Source organism: Aspergillus melleus (assembly GCF_016097325.1).
Source record: "Aspergillus melleus strain CBS 546.65 chromosome Unknown contig1, whole genome shotgun sequence".
Lineage (NCBI taxonomy): Eukaryota > Fungi > Ascomycota > Eurotiomycetes > Eurotiales > Aspergillaceae > Aspergillus > Aspergillus melleus.
In genome coordinates this window covers 6,500,111-6,519,679 of record NW_025763370.1, presented here as the reverse complement: position 1 = coordinate 6,519,679, position 19,569 = coordinate 6,500,111, and the positions used below count along the sequence as shown (strand labels likewise).

The 19,569-nt window shown below is 51.5% G+C and overlaps 10 protein-coding genes across 10 annotated transcripts; 6 read left to right on the top strand and 4 right to left on the bottom strand.

Moving 5' to 3' along the window:
* Nucleotides 1-50: 50 nt before the first annotated feature.
* ARL1 (ADP-ribosylation factor family protein) lies at nt 51-904 on the top strand (the record flags this gene model as incomplete). Its single annotated transcript, XM_046083981.1, has 5 exons — nt 51-125; nt 203-241; nt 329-412; nt 492-815; nt 878-904. 5 exons carry the CDS (start codon nt 51-53, stop codon nt 902-904), a joined length of 549 nt encoding a protein of 182 aa, XP_045939944.1.
* Nucleotides 905-1,460: 556 nt separating this feature from the next.
* Nucleotides 1,461-2,979, top strand: LDX57_002332 (zinc-dependent alcohol dehydrogenase; the record flags this gene model as incomplete). The annotated part of the gene is made up of 9 exons (XM_046083980.1): nt 1,461-1,692; nt 1,754-1,805; nt 1,867-1,948; nt 2,020-2,041; nt 2,095-2,175; nt 2,237-2,330; nt 2,380-2,430; nt 2,481-2,737; nt 2,798-2,979. 9 exons carry the CDS (start codon nt 1,461-1,463, stop codon nt 2,977-2,979), a joined length of 1,053 nt encoding a protein of 350 aa, XP_045939943.1.
* Nucleotides 2,980-3,689: 710 nt separating this feature from the next.
* On the top strand, nt 3,690-3,956 carry LDX57_002331 (uncharacterized protein; the record flags this gene model as incomplete). The annotated part of the gene is made up of 1 exon (XM_046083979.1): nt 3,690-3,956. One exon carries the CDS (start codon nt 3,690-3,692, stop codon nt 3,954-3,956), a length of 267 nt encoding a protein of 88 aa, XP_045939942.1.
* A 327-nt stretch (nt 3,957-4,283) lies between these two features.
* Nucleotides 4,284-6,687, top strand: LDX57_002330 (class I SAM-dependent methyltransferase; the record flags this gene model as incomplete). Its single annotated transcript, XM_046083978.1, has 6 exons — nt 4,284-4,533; nt 4,586-4,660; nt 4,718-5,999; nt 6,057-6,195; nt 6,270-6,472; nt 6,543-6,687. 6 exons carry the CDS (start codon nt 4,284-4,286, stop codon nt 6,685-6,687), a joined length of 2,094 nt encoding a protein of 697 aa, XP_045939941.1.
* Nucleotides 6,688-7,510: 823 nt separating this feature from the next.
* LDX57_002329 (Rer1 family protein) lies at nt 7,511-8,401 on the bottom strand (the record flags this gene model as incomplete). Its single annotated transcript, XM_046083977.1, has 4 exons — nt 7,511-7,590; nt 7,701-8,000; nt 8,123-8,240; nt 8,333-8,401. The coding sequence occupies 4 exons, from the start codon at nt 8,399-8,401 to the stop codon at nt 7,511-7,513; spliced, it is 567 nt and encodes a 188-aa protein (XP_045939940.1).
* A 478-nt stretch (nt 8,402-8,879) lies between these two features.
* echA (enoyl-CoA hydratase echA) lies at nt 8,880-10,024 on the top strand (the record flags this gene model as incomplete). Its single annotated transcript, XM_046083976.1, has 4 exons — nt 8,880-9,027; nt 9,102-9,239; nt 9,363-9,908; nt 9,975-10,024. The coding sequence occupies 4 exons, from the start codon at nt 8,880-8,882 to the stop codon at nt 10,022-10,024; spliced, it is 882 nt and encodes a 293-aa protein (XP_045939939.1).
* Nucleotides 10,025-10,255: 231 nt separating this feature from the next.
* Nucleotides 10,256-12,036, bottom strand: LDX57_002327 (putative MFS alpha-glucoside transporter; the record flags this gene model as incomplete). Its single annotated transcript, XM_046083975.1, has 2 exons — nt 10,256-11,635; nt 11,728-12,036. The coding sequence occupies 2 exons, from the start codon at nt 12,034-12,036 to the stop codon at nt 10,256-10,258; spliced, it is 1,689 nt and encodes a 562-aa protein (XP_045939938.1).
* A 679-nt stretch (nt 12,037-12,715) lies between these two features.
* LDX57_002326 (uncharacterized protein) lies at nt 12,716-13,633 on the bottom strand (the record flags this gene model as incomplete). Its single annotated transcript, XM_046083974.1, has 1 exon — nt 12,716-13,633. The coding sequence occupies one exon, from the start codon at nt 13,631-13,633 to the stop codon at nt 12,716-12,718; it is 918 nt and encodes a 305-aa protein (XP_045939937.1).
* Nucleotides 13,634-15,897: 2,264 nt separating this feature from the next.
* Nucleotides 15,898-16,887, top strand: LDX57_002325 (uncharacterized protein; the record flags this gene model as incomplete). The annotated part of the gene is made up of 1 exon (XM_046083973.1): nt 15,898-16,887. The coding sequence occupies one exon, from the start codon at nt 15,898-15,900 to the stop codon at nt 16,885-16,887; it is 990 nt and encodes a 329-aa protein (XP_045939936.1).
* Nucleotides 16,888-17,277: 390 nt separating this feature from the next.
* On the bottom strand, nt 17,278-18,896 carry LDX57_002324 (uncharacterized protein; the record flags this gene model as incomplete). The annotated part of the gene is made up of 3 exons (XM_046083972.1): nt 17,278-18,034; nt 18,089-18,793; nt 18,844-18,896. 3 exons carry the CDS (start codon nt 18,894-18,896, stop codon nt 17,278-17,280), a joined length of 1,515 nt encoding a protein of 504 aa, XP_045939935.1.
* Nucleotides 18,897-19,569: the final 673 nt, after the last annotated feature.

Below are 19,569 nucleotides of genomic sequence, written 5' to 3'. Positions count from 1 at the left end.
ACTGACCTTCTCTCCCCTCCTGTTTCCCTTTCTTTGTTTCAAACACAATCATGGGCGGCTCATTATCGCGTCTCTGGTCCTTTTTCTGGTCCAAGAAGGAAATCCGCATTCTGATTCTTGGTTTGGTTCGTCTTCTATGATCATCCACAAAATGTTTGCCTGGTTGCGGAATTCGGGACTAATCCAACTGCCTTGTATATAGGATAACGCTGGAAAAACGACGCTTCTTTACCGACTGAAGGTAACCACAGAAACCCCTCTTTCCTTGTCTCATCGCTCTATGGTTGTGATAGTATACTGATCAAGGACCTTTTCTTTTTTCTGCTAGATCGGCGAAGTCGTCACTACGATACCCACGATTGGTTTCAACGTCGAGTCGGTGACGTATAGAAATCTGAATTTCAATGTTTGGGTATGGACATATCCGTGGGCATCTTTGGGCTCGGTGTGGAAGGGGGAATACTCGTTGCTGATCACTGTTTCTATTTTAGGATCTGGGAGGCCAAACGTCCATCCGTCCCTACTGGCGATGCTACTATGCCAACACCGCCGCCGTCGTCTTCGTAATCGACTCTACGGATATTGAACGACTAGGTACGGCGGCAGACGAACTTGCAGCCATGTTGAACGAAGAGGAGCTTCGCGACGCGGCTCTGTTGGTCTTTGCCAACAAGCAAGATCAGCCGGGTGCCAAGGGTGCTGGAGAGATCTCGGAGGCGTTGAAGCTGGGAGAGCTGCGCGACAGGAACTGGAGTATCGTGGCTTGCTCTGCTATCGACGGGAAAGGCCTGAACGAGGGAATGGACTGGTTGGTGGTAAGTACTCTGCGTGCCTCGCTTGGAGATTCATCCAGCCACTAACCCTGGTTTTACCGCAGCAAACTCTTCAATCGGAAAACGCATAAGCGCTGGCGTCATTGTGTGGTGCGATAGATTTTACTCGACATATTCTTCACCTCTGTTATGACGGATTCGGACATGCTGGGGTCTACCCGCTTGGGATGCCTTGCTTTCATTATATCTCTTTTATTTATTTTTTTCTCTTTCAAGGCTCTGTTTTGGAAGACAGGGTTTCATGTCGTTTATATTGTATACCTCTTTTTGACCGGAAGTTTTGAAGACTTAGCATAATATCCTAATTGATTGAATGATGGTGAACTTCGCGGTTTGTCCTTTGGATTAGATACTGTATTCTCCTTCTGATAAAGAACAAACCACAATCTTCTCTTCGTATCGCCGATAGCAGCGATTGATTGCGTCACGGAAATCGGCGCGTTGCGCTGTTATCACCGTCTGCCTATCGATTGGTCTGATACAGTCGGGGTAGAGGCGACTAGGAACTCTTAACCCCCACATCTACTCGACTATAAAACCTTCCCCTCAATCTATGTCCATGTCTATTATCTACCTTTGATTCTGGGTCCTTACCTCGTTCTATCTCCGCATTCACCATTTTCCACCATGGCCATTCCCTCCACCCAGACAGCCGCGGTGCTTCCTCCGGCCGGTGCAACGGCAAGTGCAAGCCTACAAATCAGACATGACCACCCCGTACCTTCGCCCGCAGAAGGAGAACTGCTTGTCAAGTTGGAATACTCGGGATTGTGTCACTCGGATGTGCACAGCGTTCGCGGGGAAACGCCAATGTTGACCGACGTGGCGGGGCATGAGGGGGTGGGGAAAGTGGTCGAAGGTGAGACATTCATCTTTCCTACTTGATAGTCAATCGATCTGATGCATCGAAATCGTCGCAGTTGGGTCCGGTCTCAACAAACAGGACTGGATTGGTAAGAGAGTTGGCATCAGGTCGGTCTTTCACTCGGTCCTGCTATTGAATTGTCCCAGTAGATTGATGGATAGGCATCAGATGGCTTTACAGCTCTTGTTTGAACTGCGAGATTTGCGCCATCAACAATACGGCATGTCCGTATCAGAAGAATGCCGGGGCTGTATGTTCTATTCAGATCGTTCTCACCATACTACCTACGTCGAGGTCAATAACCGTGCTAACACACCATAGAATGTGCCCGGCACTTTCCAGCGTATAGACTCTCTCAGTCCTTTCAGAATTCTACACGTACTCACCAATAACCAGAATATCTCGTTAGTCCGGCAGTTCATGTGACAAAGATTCCCTCCCAGCTGGAACCAGATGTGGCTGCTCCGCTTCTATGCGGTAAGTGGCCAGCTTTACCTTTATGGTTACCGTTTTGACTCCTCGATGCTCTGAATTATAGCGGGTATTGCCATGTACTCATCAATCATGAAGACCAAAACTCGCCCGGGTGACTGGCTCGTTCTTCCCGGAGCTGGAGGAGGCCTAGGGCATATGTAAGTGTTGGCTCGCTGACAACGTTGGATGCGAGCTAAGAACCTACAGGGGAATCCAGATTGCCGCCAAGAAAGGACTCAAAGTGATTGCAGTGGACAGGTACAGTCAGCACTAGCGATAGCTCATCAAACGCTGACTCCATTCTGCAGCGGAGAGAAAAAGAAGCAACTCTGTCTTTCGTTAGGGGCAGCGAGCTTTCTGGACTACAAAGTGGACGATATCGAGGCGGAGGTGAAGAAGCTCACCTCGGGCTTGGGTGCCCATGCTGTCATTTGTACCGCAAACAGCGAACCGGCCTATATCCAGAGTATGCGGCTGCTTCGTCGTCTGGGGGTTCTTGTCTGCGTCGGTATACCCAGCGTGCCATTCCGACTCCCTGCAACGCCATTTGATATGATTGTCAAGGGTAGGCGCATCAAGGCATACATCTGTAAATTAGAAAATGACTAAACTGTTTTCATGGCAGGTCTGACGATCATTGGAAACTCCGCGGGTACAGCGAAAGAAATGGACGAATTGATGGAAATGGCTGTAGCCGGGGACGTGACCGCGCATATTGAATGTTTCGAATTCGACAAAATCGACGAGGTATTGCAGCGCCTGGGGCGCTCTGAGATTGAGGGTCGAGCGGTGGTGAAGATCCCCTAGAGTACCTCATGCTACCTGGGAGTTAGGGCTAGGACGCATCACGCATCGAACCAAGGATGACCCCCATGCAGGTCGATGCCGTTTGGGGAAAGGGAATCCGTTGTAGTTGCCCATTTATCCATATTATTGCAAAAACCTCGAATGGAACCCTCGTTGATCCCCAAATGGATCCATAATTCTATGCGTGAATTCCAAAGATCTTCCGGGGGTGTGCCGAATGCAGGGCCGCTGATTGGCGGGCGGCCCCAAGTATAGAGGGCGGTCACATGTGGCCAGGCGACGCTCTCACTTGTCCGTCTCGTCCATCTCCGTCTCTCGTCCTTCCTTTCTCTTTCCTACCCTCCGCTCCTCCGCCACCGTCTGGACATGTGTGTCGCTGATAGGGTGTCAGCTACGGTTCCTCGCAATGGAGGCATCGTCCCAAGGTTCTTCGCTAACCCCTTCTGCCCATTGGCTAGGCAGTATGGGGCCTCATGTTTGAAGATTATCGCCTTTGTGCCCTCTGTAGAGTGGTCAATGGTGGGGACGAGTGAAGATATTCATGCTCGTGCTTGAATACTGGGGTGGTGGTGGTGGGGGGCCGGCTTTATAGTCAAGAAGGGACCGTTCCCTTTCGCGACCCTGATTCCTGTCCGTCAAGTTCTTCTCGACTTCCAATTGCATCGTCATTCGCCGCATTTACGGCCTTTTGTGATCCTTTCTCTTTCGCTATGGACACCCCCGAGGGTAGTAGTCCACTGGCCGAGCTGGTGAGTCGCATGGGTTGGCATCATGTGTACATCGCAGGCACGGCCGTACTGGTCGTCGCGCTCGTCGCCGTCGTTCTCTTCCTTTCCTCCCGCCGGGGCAAGATCGACTACAACAGCGGTATCTTCCCCTACGTGAAATTCGTCTACGCAAATTTTCTCAAGCCTCATCAGGAGAGCGGGGAGGGTCAGCAGGGTGCCTTGGAGAGTTTCTACAAGACCCAGGTATGAGACTCTGGCTGGGGGACGTTTGTCAAGTGGGAACTCACAAACTCTAGGCTGGAGTGTACGATGCCACTCGCAAACGCCTTCTGCGCGGCCGAGAAGACATGCTGGGTCTCGTGGCGGCGCAGCTGAGATTCAAAGCGGACAACAAGCAGCTAAAGAACGGAAAAGCCGTCTGGGTTGATGTGAGTGTCTGAGTCGTGCTCTTTGCCATTGTTTAGGATGCTCTTGCTGATTTTTCAGATTGGTGGAGGAACTGGGTGAGCATTGCCCGGATCAAACGTGCATTGAATGAATTCCTCTAACTGTATATCTAGATACAACATCGAGGCAATGTCCGCGTTTCTGCCCGTCCATACCTTCTTCTCCCATGTATATCTGGTGGATCTCTCTCCATCTCTCTGCGAAGTCGCCCGAGAACGGTTCCGGCGTTTAGGATGGAAGAATGTCAGCGTGGTATGCCAGGATGCACGGTCGTTTCGCTTGCCAGGGGTCGAAGATGTCGACCCCCGGGAAAAGACTACTACTGCCGACACGGGTGCGGACGTGATTACCATGAGTTACAGTCTATCCATGATCCCAGGTCAGCAGTTCTCCCTAATCTTTCATGAAGGCGAAATATTAACATAATATAGATTACTACAGTGTGGTCGATTCATTGACGGACTTGCTAAAACCATCCGGCCTACTCGGTGTTTGTGATTTCTATGGTAGGTGTTACCCATCGTGGGCATGAGGGCATGGTTGACAACTGACTATCTGCACAGTTCAGAGTATCGTCGACGTCTCGTCACGTAACTACATCGGTGGCGCTTTCAATCGCCATGTCAATTGGCTTGGTCGGGTCTTCTGGCGTGCCTGGTTTGATGCAGACCGGGTGAGTCTTGAGGCCGCTCGTCGGGACTACTTGGAGTATCGGTTTGGGACAGTCGTTTCTGCCAGCGAGAGAAACTACCTTCTCGGAGGTATCCCCTATTATATATTTCTCGGGTGTCAGAAAGACATTACGTCCAGCCAGACAGGTAAAGATACCATCGAGAAGCTCGATGCTTCTTTCACCGAGTCGCCCTACTTGTCGCCTGCCAACCACCAAAAGGAGATGGAGAAGGCTGCGGAAGCCAGCGCACAAGAGGTTCGGTCCAAGGCATACGAGTCAGCAGTCGTCAACCTTGGCTCGAACCTGCCTCTGCCTTCGTCCTTTTACCAAAACCATCATTACCGCATCTTTTACAACGACCTGCTTCCGAAACACACCCAGTTTCAGAACGAATATATCTACGCCTTCAACTGGGAGGATCCTCGGGTTGACCACCGCCTTCTGGATATTCAACGCGATGATGTGATCCTGGCTATTACCAGCGCTGGTGACAACATTCTGGATTACCTGCAGAAGAGCCCACGACGAGTACACGCAGTGGACCTGAACCCAAACCAAAACCATCTCCTCGAACTCAAAGTGGCTAGTTTCATTGCTCTCGGCCATCGCGATGTTTGGAAGATCTTCGGAGAAGGAAAGCACCCTGAATTCCGCCAACTTCTCATCTCTCGTCTAAGTCCGCACCTGTCTAGTCAGGCGTTCCAATATTGGTTGGAGCACACGCACGTCTTTACATCGACATCTGGAAAGGGTCTTTACGAGACCGGTGGATCCCGGCATGCAATCAAAATGGTCCGTTATCTATTCAAGGTATTCGGCCTCGAGAGCCAGGTGCGCCAGTTATGCGATGCCCAAACCCTCGCCGAACAGCGCCAGATCTGGCCTCGGATCCGATCGGTCCTGATGAGCAAGCCTCTTCACTGGGCGGTCGTCGGAACGGAGTGGTTCGCATGGAAGGCCGCGGGCGTGCCTCGCAACCAACGTAACATGATCATCGATGACTTCTTCAAGCGAAACGGCTTGAATGCGGATATGAAGCAAGCCAAGGACATCAGCGGCCAGTCTATTTGGGAATACGTCGTCGACACACTCGACCCGGTGGTCAAGGACACTCTGATTAGCTCCGACAATTACTTTTATTTCTTGTGTCTACGAGGCCAGTTCTCTCGAAGGTGAGAACCCCCGATCACTAATCGACCCATCGCATCATCTCTCTGACAGCTATGTAGATGCCATCCTGCCTATCTGTCACCCAAAGCACATGTGAGATTGTCCTCACCAGGGGCATTTGACGGACTCCGCATCCACACCGACGAGATCAACGAAGTGATCAAGCGCATCACCCCGCGAAGCCTCACTATTGCCGTTGTGAGTTGTTCCGCTTAACCCAGCCCCAATCTGCGAACATATAGGAACTCCATCCTAACTTCCTACCTCCACAGATCATGGACTCAATGGACTGGTTCGACCCCTCCGGCAGCGACGCTTCCATCCAAGCCCAGAAACTCAACCACGCCTTGAAACTCAACGGCCGCATTCTTCTCCGCTCTGCGAGCATCGAACCCTGGTATATCCGGAACTTCGAAGAGAATGGCTTCACGGCTCGACGAGTCGGTGCTCGATTCCCAGGAACATGTATTGACCGGTACGTTTATATTGCGCCCTTCTCTCCAGCTCCAGTGCCTCTAGACCATAACACTAACGGGATGAAACAGAGTCAACATGTACGCCTCTACTTGGATCTGCACCAAGACGAAGGAACTGGAACGGCCATCCCTGCCGGATCGATCGATGTCCGTGCTATCGCTGGGCGATAGTACGGGGAAGCGGTCGAATAGCGTGGAACATCTGGAGATATGAGACGAGACGAGACGATACGATGTGGTTCAAAACGGATTTCGCTATCTTTGTTTCTCTGCGTCTTTTCTTTTCTCCCCTTGCCCCGTTGAACAGTACATATATATCGTCCTGTTGGAATTAGGCTTCCTTTTATAGTGTTTGGCGTGTTCATATTACCTTCCCCCCTTCCCCTGGCAGACAAAAGGCAGGATCTTTGTTTATACATTTAATAGAACTATGATTTCAGCGCACCAACTATCATTCGCACCAGTATCTCATCAAACCTCAATTATCACCTCCAAAAAGACACAAGAACCAAAGCATAGAATCATACAACAGCAAGTCTATTTCAGCTAGCACTAAAGACGAAGGAAGTAATGGGGGGAGAAAGACTACCAATACAACTCTGAACCACGTACATGACCGGGCATCGCCCACATAAAAAAAAATGGAAACATGAAGTAGAAGTAATAGGGGAAAAACCATCAGACTCATGATAAAGGGCTCTGTACAAGTGTATCAATAGTATTTCAGCTCATGAAGTCAGGTCACACGAACGGTCATCAAATAAGAGAAAGATATTAGATTATGCATGCCACTCCTCCTTTTGTTTAGTTTGCCACGCTCGTTACACGGGTTCCCTTTGGCGGACAGACTCAATCATGGAATAAGAGAGGGGACAGTCCGTCGAAAATGAAACCTGAGTAGATCGGAAGCGATAAAAAGAGTAGTAAGAAACATTGATCGAAGTTTTTAAAGGGCCCCTGAATCGAAATACCCAGAGGGCAATGTGAAAAGGAGGATAATAGGGGGAAAGTCGTCATAGGAGGAAATCGAGATCCATTTATGAACGGCCGTACCGCGTCTTTCCGAAGGAGAAAGGCACGTAACGGTACTTGATCATGTGCTGGATCTGGCGTCGCACTGTATCCAAGCGATCAAGTCAGCAAGCCAAATTCAAGATGTATACACAGCGGAACAGATTGGACCGCCCGTTCTTGATAGATTTGGAAGAATGGGTGGAGGATACGCACTCGTCAGGACAAACAGGATGATCCAGTAGACCACCAGAACGGGCCAGAAGACGGGGATGTCAAAGACGCTGAACCACGAGCACAGAAAACCAATGGCGATGGCGCGGGTGGCCGAGTGCCAGAACTTGAACTCGGGAAGGCGGCGGATGAAAGGCCGGAACTCGTCGTCTTGCTTCGTGGGCAGGCTGGCGGCGGCGTCACCGTCCTCCAGGCCCTCGTCTTGCGTGAGCGACGGGTCGAACTTGGGTTGTAGGAAAAGCAGGAAGAGGTTGAGCAGGTAGATGCCTAGGGTGTATGCGACTGTGGCGAGGAAGTACGTGTTAGCTGGCTGCGCGATGATGTCTCCCCCCGACTAACTCTTCAAATTCCCCGACTGGAGGTTTCTAATGCGGTCGTGGAGTTTATTCATGCTGGGCGCATACCGATATACCAGCCCTGGGCCAGGACAATTCTCAAAAAGAAAATGACGAGCAGGACCGCCGTGCCGATCCAGCGATAGACCGTGAAAGGCGTCGAGGCATCGAGGTAGGTTTGGTATTGCTGGAAGCCATTAGCATCGACCGCCACCTTCGCAATGACCCCAGAAAAGCCGGTGCCATGTCTGGACCCTACTAGACCCGCGATTGACTCACTCTGGCAAGTTTCGAAGTCTGCGCCGTGACGGCCGTGAACGGAGACTGCTCGGGCTCAGGAACGTCCATGGCGTCGGAGAAAGAGCACAACGGGATTTAACAGGGAGAAGACGAAGAGGGGAAAAAAGGAGAGAAAGGAAACTCGTCGAGATCGTTCTTACACTCAGCAGCGCACAATCAACTCGGCGATAAGAGAGAGAGTACAGAATGAGAGAAGAGGGCGTTGGGCGGACGACAACAACCGCTGGAAAAGTGTCCACTGCTGGCGCTAGTCCGTTTTCGGTGCTAAGCCACAGAGGAGGCTGATGCGTCCGCGCTAACCCGTTCCTGGAGAACTGACTAAGCCGTCAGCCCGCATCCGTTCACGTGCGCGCCTTGCCTCGGGGGAACGGCTCGCTTCGGCATTTTGCGGGGATCATGTCATCATCCGCTTTGCTTGGTATACCTCGCTGCGTCCTCCCCCTTCCCCGGACTTTCATCTTCTCCTCCCATACGCATTCTTAACAATTGTTCTAATATTCTAATACCCCAGACCCTATCTCTCGTCATGTTCGCTCGACAGTGCTCCCGTCTCGTCTCCTCTCGAACCGCCGTTCCCTTGACGTCCTATCTGGCACGCGTGAGACCCTACTCCTCCGCGGCCCCGGCCTACGAGCACATCCTCACATCGAGCCCCAAGGCGGGTGTTGGTTTGAGTGAGTACCACCAGACAAGACAATCAATTCAATTCCAAGGTTCAATCCATATTAACCATGACACTCTTGACCAGTCACATTAAACCGACCCAAGGCCCTCAATGCATTATCCAGCCCTCTCTTCAAAGAGATCAACGACGCCCTAACTAAATACGATGAGGACAAGGACATCGGGGCCATTATCATCACGGGCAGCGAGAAGGCCTTCGCCGGTATAATTCCCATTGAAACCCCTTCCCTTCTCACTGCTGCTCCTCCTCCCTCTCCCTTCTGAGTTCCACCCATCCACAAGACCAAGATCAGCAATGCTAACCAACACCCTTCTTCACCTACAGCCGGCGCCGACATCAAAGAAATGGCCCCCCTGACCTTCGCCTCCGCCTACACCAACAACTTCATCGCCCCCTGGTCGCACCTCGCCAACGCCATCCGCAAACCCGTCATCGCCGCCGTCTCGGGCTACGCGCTAGGCGGCGGCTGCGAACTGGCCCTCATGTGCGACATCATCTACTGCACCAGCGGTGCCACCTTCGGCCAGCCCGAGATCAAGCTCGGCGTAATCCCCGGCGCCGGGGGATCGCAGCGCCTGACGCGCGCCGTGGGTAAGAGCAAGGCGATGGAGCTGATCCTCACCGGCAAGAACTTCAGCGGCAAGGAGGCCGGTGAGTGGGGAGTCGCCGCGAAGGTAGTGGATGGGGGCAAGGATGAATTGTTGGAGGAGGCCATCAAGACGGCTGAGACGATCGCGGGGTATAGTCGGGTTGCCGTGCTGGCTGGCAAGGAGGTCGTGAATAAGAGCCAGGAGCTGTCGTTGAGGGAGGGGGTGGAGTATGAAAGGAGGCTGTTCCATGGACTTTTCGGGAGCAAGGATCAGAAGATTGGTGAGTTTTTTAGTTTCCCCTTTCTGCGGTATTAAAAAGGGGTATTCGTTGCTGACTGGTGGACAGGAATGACTGCGTTCGCCGAGAAGAAAAAGCCGGAGTGGTCGAATGAGTAGATGGCTTGTTGTTTACAGTCCCAGGAAAATCATTGAATATATTAGCGAATGCCAATCAGCAATTGAATTCGTGAGTGCAAAACACTCCGCACAGCCAAGGAGCAAGTCATCCGTTCTGTCATCGTAAGCGGCCATCGTATTCATTATTAAAGTATGTACAGTATTAGGTATGTGTGTAAGTATACATGTCAATATTACAAAGATATAAGGAGATCAAATGTCCCGCCGACGTCAAGCTTGCTTCTCCAACCCAGCGGCGTCCGTCTGAACTGTCTTCTGGGTCCGGTAATCGTCGACCACGCGGCCCTCGATGGTTTCGTCGAAGACGTCGACCCGGGTGCTGGCGAATTTGCGGGCACTGATTCCCCGTTCGAAGAGAACGTCCAGCTCGGCGAAAGAGCGACCTTTCGGCTCGGGGACTCGGAAATAAGTATAAATGATGCAGCAGAAGCAGAGGCCTCCCCAGAAGAAACCGGCGTAGTTGCCCCAATCCCATGCCCCGGGGTTCAGCATGTACGGCGTCAACACGCCACAGATGATGGCGACAATATTGTACAGGTTGCGTCCGAGGACCACTGTCTTGATCTGAAGCCGTCGGGTGGACAGCTCCGCCACGAGGGAATAGGCAACCGTACCGACGGTGAGCTGGTAGAACAAGGCCCAGACAACCATCATGGACCCGGTGGCAAGCGATGCCTGTGTTCGGTGCTCATCAGGGACCAAGCCGAGAAATCCCATGACAATCAACATGACGCAGAGGCCGCATAGACCGTATAAATAGAGGGCCCGACGGCCGCATCCCACTGTCATGAGGAACCACGCGCCAAACACGCCAGCCATGTTGATACCGTATTGACCCATGGCAAAGGCGTAGGCTTTTGACGTGTCCAGTCCGGCCTGTTTGAGGAAATAGGTGGAGTAGTTGGAGAAAGAGTTTCCGCTTAGGTTCTGAATAGCCCAGACCATACACACGATTTCCGTCCGCCGTAAATCGGTACCCCTGAAACAGTCCAAGTAACTGGCACCCCGCGTGATCTTCGCTTCCAATGCCGTAGTGTGGACCATCATGGCGACGGTTTCGTCCGCGTCGAAGTCGTTGTCCTCCCGCACACTGGTTAATCGTAATAGGGACTTCTTTGCTTCCTGCGTCTTGCCGTTGCGAACAAGCCACCATGGCGACTCCGGGGCGCAAAAGATACCGATGAGGAGGGGAAGCGGCCACATCCATTGAAGACCGTAAGGAATCCGATATGACCATTCGTCGTCCCGGTTGATCATGGACGAAATCACACCGACGCCAATCAGCTGACCCAGGCCCCAGCAAAAGTTAACATAGGTCGTAAGGTATCCTCGGAGCGCAACGGGGCAAACTTCGGAGGCATAAGTGACGGCCAGAGTTTGAAACACGCCCCAGGGGATACCGGCGAGGATTTCGGCGGCGAGCAAGGCCTGGACGTTCGGGGCCGTAAAGAAAATGGCTGTCCATGCAGTGATCAAGATGAGGCAGGCGATGATGGTATAACGATATCCGAAACGTTCCGAAGCCCAGCCATTAATAAAAAGACCGATAATTTCACCGACATAAGCACCGTTGCTCAAACCTGCTTGCCACTGTTAAAAGTCTGTTAGCTACCATTGCACGCTCGCCGAGGCGGCATTGCCGCCAAAGGGGAAGGAAGGAAGAAAGAAAAGGTGATAAATACCCTTGCAGGAACTTCGTAGTCTCCGTTGGCCAGCTGCTCGCCGTACTTTTTGCTGAATTGCGGGAAAGCATAGAAATTGTTGATCAGACTGATGTCGTACCCTTCCATCACAATAACGGTGGAGATGAGGATACTCCAAGCCACGGCCTTGGGATAGAGCTTGATACCCTGCAGCAGGGTCATGTTCTGTTCCTTATCCGTGGCTGCCTTTGCATTTTCTACAATCTTGGCCACGGACGACGAGTCCCGATGATCGTCTGACGAGCGATCCACGGAGGCAATGGCATCCTGAGCCTTGGAGGCAGCCATGCTGAAAGCAATTGCAGACCCCGAAGGGAAGGATGAAGAACAAGAAAGAAAGAAAAAAAGAAAAAAAGGAAAAGAAAAAAACAAATCCCCCTCCAAGTAGAAACGAAAGCAACGAGAAGATTGAGAACAAGAGGGGAACCAAGAGAGTTGTCACAACTCACGACGTTTCCGCACCCGGCGATTGGTAGGAAGTGGGACGGAGAGCGATAGAAATTTATGGCCGTAGCGGGGCCGCCGGAGGTCTTTTTAACAGGCCCCCCACAATGCCGGTTCCCCTGCTCGCGAGGCCAGGAACATGGCCCAAATGGTCCGGACCGTGAAAGGATTGCAAGGCTAACGGAGAAAGGGTTAAGGAAGACGACTAAAAAAGTCAGATGAACAGACTACAGAGAATCGCCACGAGACCTGCGGGTTGTATTGCGGGGAAACGGAAAATTCTGGGTGGACGAGTGGACGCACCGAGAAGCAGATCAGCCAAGGCCGTCTAATTTCCGCTAGCAGTGCGTCCCGAGATGAAAGACTGGAAGTTGACTGGCTGGGTCGAGTCCGCGGGGAAGGAAGAAGGAAGAAACTTGAAGTTGTCACCAGGAAGACTGTTTAGGGATCCCGCCATCACATGATTCCAGACAGGCCTCAGGCAGGATTCACTCTATTTCTATTTGGATTTCTCTCTCTATCTCTATCTTGACTCTGAGCGGGCATACGATCCATGTTTCACATCGTCCACGATCCTCGCAGCCTTCGGTTCCCAACCCAGAACCCTCTTCGCCTTGGCCCCCGATGCTTGATTCTCTGTCGACAGGAACTTCATCACAAACTCGCCCCATTTCCCAGCCACCTCGTCTGCAGGCGCCGAACGGACAGGTAGACCGGCCGTCTCCCCAATCGCCTCCGTCAATTCGCGGAATGTCACGGTGTTCGACACGCCATTGAAGACCTCCCCGGCCTGTGCCTTCTCCGCTGCAAGAAGATACAGTTCGGCAGCCTCGTCCACATGCACCGCCGAAGTCACGGCCGCGCCTTCACCAACATACACGACCTCTCCGGCACCCGCAAACATCTGCGTAAACAATCGCACGCCACTGCCGCCTCGGCCGTAGACGAACGGCGCCAGTCGGATGGCAGAGACCTTGATTCCCTTCTCGCTTAGCCTCAGAGCATTCTGTTCCGACTTGATACGATCATTCAGTGGTTTCTCACACAGCGGCGACACCTCGGTCGTTTCGGCCCCGGTGGCCTCTACCACTAGCGTGCCGGACGTGGTGACGAGCGGCTTGTCGCTGCCCTCCATCCCGGCTTCGAAGGCGCTGATGGCAACGGCATCAAGGCGCAAAACCTCGGCATAGTCGGTTTGTAGTCCCGCGAAGGCATCTGCCAGGTGCAGGACGATGTCGGCTCTTGCACTCTGTTCGCGCAGAACATCCAGCGATTCGAGGCCCCCGCGGACGGGTACTACGCCCAGGCCGGTCAATTTGACGTCGGTGGCTTCGGTGCGCGAGATGCCGTATACTTCGTAGTCTCGGGCGAGGGCCAGTTGGACGACCACGGAGCCAATGTATCCGCTGGCGCCGGTCATGAAGATTCTTTGCTTGGCCATGGTGGGAGGGATGAGGGTTATCGTAGGAAATGAGATGTCAGCGATTTAGTTACTCACTGTGTTTGTAGTCCGTGACTGGAGAGGGGCCTCTAGCAATTGTTATATGCGTTGACGATAGTCACGTAACTCGATCGAATCGAGACGGACTTAAACCCATCGTTACTTAAACTCCGTTGAACCCGGGACATTGGAGAAGGATTCGAAAGCCGGGGCTGAAGAGTAAACACCATCAAGCAAGCTACTGGCATAGTGCCGGAGTTAAGGCAAAAGTCTTCTGAGCAGAAAAGTGAGTTAATTGATATTTAGCATGGGCTGCTCGGAATGTTAATCGACCAATAGTGTTATTTCCGACTTTAACTGCTTTAAACGCATTCTAGCATCACTCAACAAGCCCCTCTCGGGAATCAGCATGAGCTCCGCTACTGTCCTGTTCGCCTGCATGTTAGTCCCATCATCCGATAGAGCGCCCAGCAGTGAGTACAACAGCTCAGACTGGCCCAACAGTGTTGCCTGGTTGATTGTTATGAGCTCTGTCAAATGTGGTCTCTCATCTCTTATTCCTCGATGCCGTAACTGACCTGACGGACGGGAACTCCGATCCTCGACGTATCATGCTGAAAGCTTCGCTGTGAAAGTAGGGACCTATACTGAAGCAGAGATGATCTGTACGCTGCTTTGGTACGGTGGCTGGTCTCACTGCTGCCATTTCAGCCCCAGTCGGCATCCCGACCCTTGCGGGCTCCTATCAGATCTGGTTGATTGACATCAACGCCACCATTTGGTTGCAGATGGCAGTCTAGACCATGATTTTCGGCTCCAATTGCGATCCACGTTCAATAATCCTCTGTCTTGTATGCCGTCGTACAGCATGGCCATGGCTGAAAGCATAAACTACATTTCGGTGTTTTTTGTTGGTTTCGTGGCTATTTCAGCCATCTGGTGTGCAATTTGAGGTCATGGCATTGTAATCGATTGACTGAGCTCCGATGGAGCAAATGTCACTTGAAATATATCCCTCTACGGAATTTGAGTGTTCAAAGCGACAATACATAATATGGAAGCGATTGAGTTGGCTAGACTCAAGTTTAGCAAAGGATTCCAGCAGAGATATACATCTGCATATGTCTCTAAAATAGAGACAACTTAGATAAATTGTTTTCTCTTTAATCCGAGCGTCTTTTCCTCATAATGCAGTTGCTGCTATTTTCCCATCCAAAGCTCATTGCTCGCAGTCGTAGGGGCTATAGGGAAAAGCGATGCCGGGAGCACCCAGCCGGGCTCGGTGCCTATAGTACTAACCAGACCGTGGTACTTGGTGATAAACCCGATGGCGTGATTTGTCGCCACTTGAATCCCCCAGTCATGGCCGAAGAGCTGATCGGGAATAACAAAGAAACACGTAGGCCCAAAGCCTATCTGCAGCTCCGATAGGGAATGGCAGGCAAACACGCAGGGACCGTAAGTTAGGGCTCGGCCGTTTTGGGAAGTTGATGGGAGTGGGGCTGCAAGACAGGCACCCCGACGGGCCTTGATCGGAGTACTACGACTCTATTATATTCAACATGTAGTATTCAGCATATGATCGGAGTACTGAGCATCGAAGTTGGTCTGAAGAGCCCTGACCTTTGATCCGTTACAAACCGCCACTATCCAGGGCTGAAGGCATGTCCACACAAGGCACTCCGTAGAAGCCGCTTCTACTGACCCTTCTCTGCCGATCATCCGCTTCTCTACCTACTATGCCTTTGCTTCAAAGACCCAATCGTCCAAGGGTGGAAGTCCACCTGTCGAACGAGACTCCAGGATGTGTCAGTACATATACAACTGGCGATCGGATTCAGGGGACTGTCACCATCACGGCGGAAAATGATATTCCGTTCGAACATATCAGCATCTCCTTGCATGGTAGGCCCCTCATAATAATAAATTCCACTGCATATGCGCGACTGACACGTAAAATATTGCTAGGATCTTCCAAAACGACTATGGAACGAGTATCATCCATACGAGGCGTAAAACGCGCCCATCATAACTTTCTCCAGCTTGACCAAACTATTGACAACGCCAACTTCCTTTCTCCGCGAATCTTTCAGGCGGGTTGTTCATATCTCTTTCCGTTCACTTTCTCTGTCCCGGGGTTTCTTGTTCCTCAATCATGTGTTCATCCTACGGCCAGCCCACTCGTGCAAAGATCTCACCTGTTGCTCCCACCCACATTGGGGGATGCAATGTTCGTCAGTGAAGGTCGACCATTGCCAGATAATATGTGTCCCGATGCATGCCAGATCTCATACCTCATTCGAGTCTCCGTGACCGACAAAAGCGACATACCAACGGATCCTCCCAAAACGTTGGCCGACGTCGGGAAGAAACTACGCATCGTGCCGGCCTTTGACGAGCAGCCTCCCTTGAACATTGCCGAAGACGACGAATATTATCGCTTCAGCACAGTGTCTGACGTGAAAAGGGGGTTACTGAGAGAAAAGGTTGGCCGTCTGGAAGTGACTGCATCTCAACCCTGTGCTCTTAAACTACCTAGTCCAGGGTCCTCGTCTGATGCCGAACTCAGTACAAAGACAACAGTGGCTCTTCGGTTCACTCCAGAAGGGAACGAAATGCCTCCTCAGCTCGAAAGCCTCTCCATCAAACTCAAGGCGTGTACGTTCTTCGCTGCGAACTATTGGTCCAATACTCCGACAAACCCCCACGGGTTGGTCTTCCCCCCGAGAGACGAAGCTGTGTATACCAAAACCGTACCCGTCCTATCCAGTTCCATCTCATCCGTTCAATGGACCCCAGTATCTGGCGAGAGAACATCGTCCCAAGACTCGAGAACGTCGGACTCGTCGACAGAGTCAATGCCTGCCACCACGAACACCTATTATACCGCCTCAATCACAGCACCTATAGTCCTGCCCCGGTATAAGACCTACGTCCCGACATTCCATTCCTGCCTGATCTCGCGCATCTACTCGCTGGATCTCAAGGTCTCATATCACGCTCCGAATACGCATCTGTTGAGCGCATCCACTTCGCTGAGACTCCCGCTTCAAATATGCTCGCCACACTCCACGACAGAGCCCGCGGGGGAGGTCTTCGGTTTCGCTGCGGAGAATAGTAAAGTCGACGAAAATCTTCTAAGCTCGTTGGACTTCCCGCCCCAGCACGTCCGCTATTTTGAGCCGATTATTGTGTCCCTTACGCCCTCGGAACGCTCGGATGATTCGACTGCCGCTTTTACTGGTAATAATTGAGCATCCCAATATGTTAGGAAGGGTTTGACCTTTGGTGATAGTGGTTTCAAACTTTCTCCAATCCCTTGCGAATGAGGTCCAAAGCGCTGATTCTCTATACCCCGATCTCTTGATACTGTTTCAAGACTTTTCTTTCTCTCTTTGCCCTTATTAGTTGCGCTTTATTCTTTCCCTTTATGCTCCTGGTATTAACCTCCCGTAGATATAGAATGTAGAACCAGAGTAATTTCCACAATTTTGACAGTCCGAATATATTTCGAAAGTACAAACCAGAAAGCAATCGTTCCGACATAATTACACATCATCCACATGAAAGAAGCCCCCAGAATATAGTATGCGATCCCTCAGCCCCACGCCTACTACGAGTCAAGCACGAACAATTCAGCAGAATCAGCCCAAATCCCCGGATATGACAAACGACCAATCGTGGGAATAATCAATGAAGTTCCGATAGGTCTGGAAGGTTTGAGCATCGAGGGGAACAGGGTAAGTGAGCGACGCCTGCACGTCCGGGCGAAGTGGAATGCCTTCCGCGGAGACATTTGCATCGGGATCGTAAAGCTCGGGGTACGTTGCGAATAACGCAGGATCGATTTTGTAATGCGAAACACCCCGGTTCATGTTGAGATAGTTGAACGCCACCTGGCAGTATTCCGGGGACGCGAATAAAGTGGCCAGATCAGGGGCGGGGAGGCTGACGCTGAATGCTGCGTCGCAGTCAACATGAGATGAAGATGAAGATGCTGAGACGTCGATCTTTGCGGCGAGATCGGTCACTCGAATGTAGGCTTTTATACTCGGGGCTCCGGAAATCAATTCGGACATTGACGTTTCCACGACATAGCTGCTCACGACGTCACAGAATATTTGATCGATCTTGGGATTGGCGGCGTGGAGTCGGATCAGGCGGTTGCGGATAGACGGGAACGGGATCCAGTCGATCACGGTGGGATAGTGACGCTGGAGTTGAAGTTCCGTGGATTTGTACTGGGGATGGATTGAATCGAACGTTTGGGGGCAGGGGTACACCTGCCAGGCCGTCAAATTGACAATGTGGTAGAACCGCGTCTTCGCATACCATCGCATTACGTCCGGACGGGTCATGCTGTTGAATAGGGCGAGTATCATCAAGACTTCTTGATAGAAGCTGTATACGTGTGTTAGCGGTACACTCAGTTGGTATGTCCATCGGGCAACTTACAGATTCAGTTTTATCCCGGAGAGCGGCATCATATATCTCATCTTTTGATTCATGAGGCGTTGGAGAACTTGAATGTGATCAGAGAAAGGGGAGTTGGAATCTGTCCATCCTCGACCCAGGGCGATACTTGAATCTTGACTTCTCGTCAACGCGTTGGCATATGAATCAGGACCCATTTGGTACTCGAAAGACCAGAGACTCGGAATTTGCTGCGCAAGATTGTCAAAGGTTTCAACAAGATTGAGGTCAGGGCTGCAATCGTCGATTGGTTGAATAGATGGTTTCCGAGCAAGATCTGTCCCCGGCATGGCGGTGAGATCTAGATCTATTAAAGAATGATCTGTCGCTGAATCGATACCAGATGACAGGACTTGGCTTGTGCTCGACAAAGACTCCTTGGAGATAGGCGGCTCGTCCGCGAGATCATGATGAGAATGCGTCGAATCCTCCAAAAATCCCTCTGGAGAAGGATCAGCAAGAGCGCCCGACACCGTTGCAGACAAAGATTGGATATTGGCTGTAAACCGCGCGAGTTTTGTCTCTACTTCGATAAGGGTTTTGCGCAGGGCGCTGTTCTCCGCCCGCAGATTCCGAATCGTCACATCGTGAGGCTGGTCTTTCGAATTGGCGTGAGATTGCTTTGCTCTCAAGTGATCTGCCTGCCGCCGACGAAATGCTCGTTGCGCCAGACGATTGCGAAGTCTCCTAAGTCGGGGTTAGATACACGGAAGTGCACACATGAGCTAACCGCGTACTTCTTATCGGCATCTTCACCTTTTCCCTTGGTTGATGCGGTGGCGGGTTGCATGTTCTGAACTGTGGGGGTCCGTTGGAGTGTCGAGTGGATGGTATCATACCTATGCGACGCAGGGACCCATTTGGTTTGAACGGCAAGAATAGAGATTTCACCAGAACAGTCTATAGAGGCACGGATAGTGGGTTGTTGTTCCCTTGAGAATTGAAGGAAACATCCAGATTTCTCAACTTGCAAGCAGCAAACCCGATATCTCGGGAATGGCGGAAATCGGGGACGGGAATGAACGGAAATAAATGACTCGAAAATTTTAGTTACTTAACAATAACAATAAAGAAGTAACTAAATAACTCTAACTAACTAACCAATTAGTTCTAGTTCCTTATTGGAATCACTGACTGGAGGACAACGCCGGATCGTCGTCTATTGCTACAGTGGCCGCAGGAACCGATTAAACGATTATTTCATCGCTTTGCTTAACCGATCACGGGCTTATAGTTCGACATAAGTAGAGATTCAAAACAGAAAACCCCCGGGCATCAGATGGTTGTTGAAGGAAGGATTCAGTAACCTGGCAGGGAACTAGAACCCCCACCTGGGCAAATACCACTATCGACACCAACACAGGGCGATGCGACATCCACACTCATCAACCGACACCATTGAGCAGTGAAGGGTCTTTTCGAGGATGAGACTGTTTCATGTGGATGATACTCAAATCTCAATA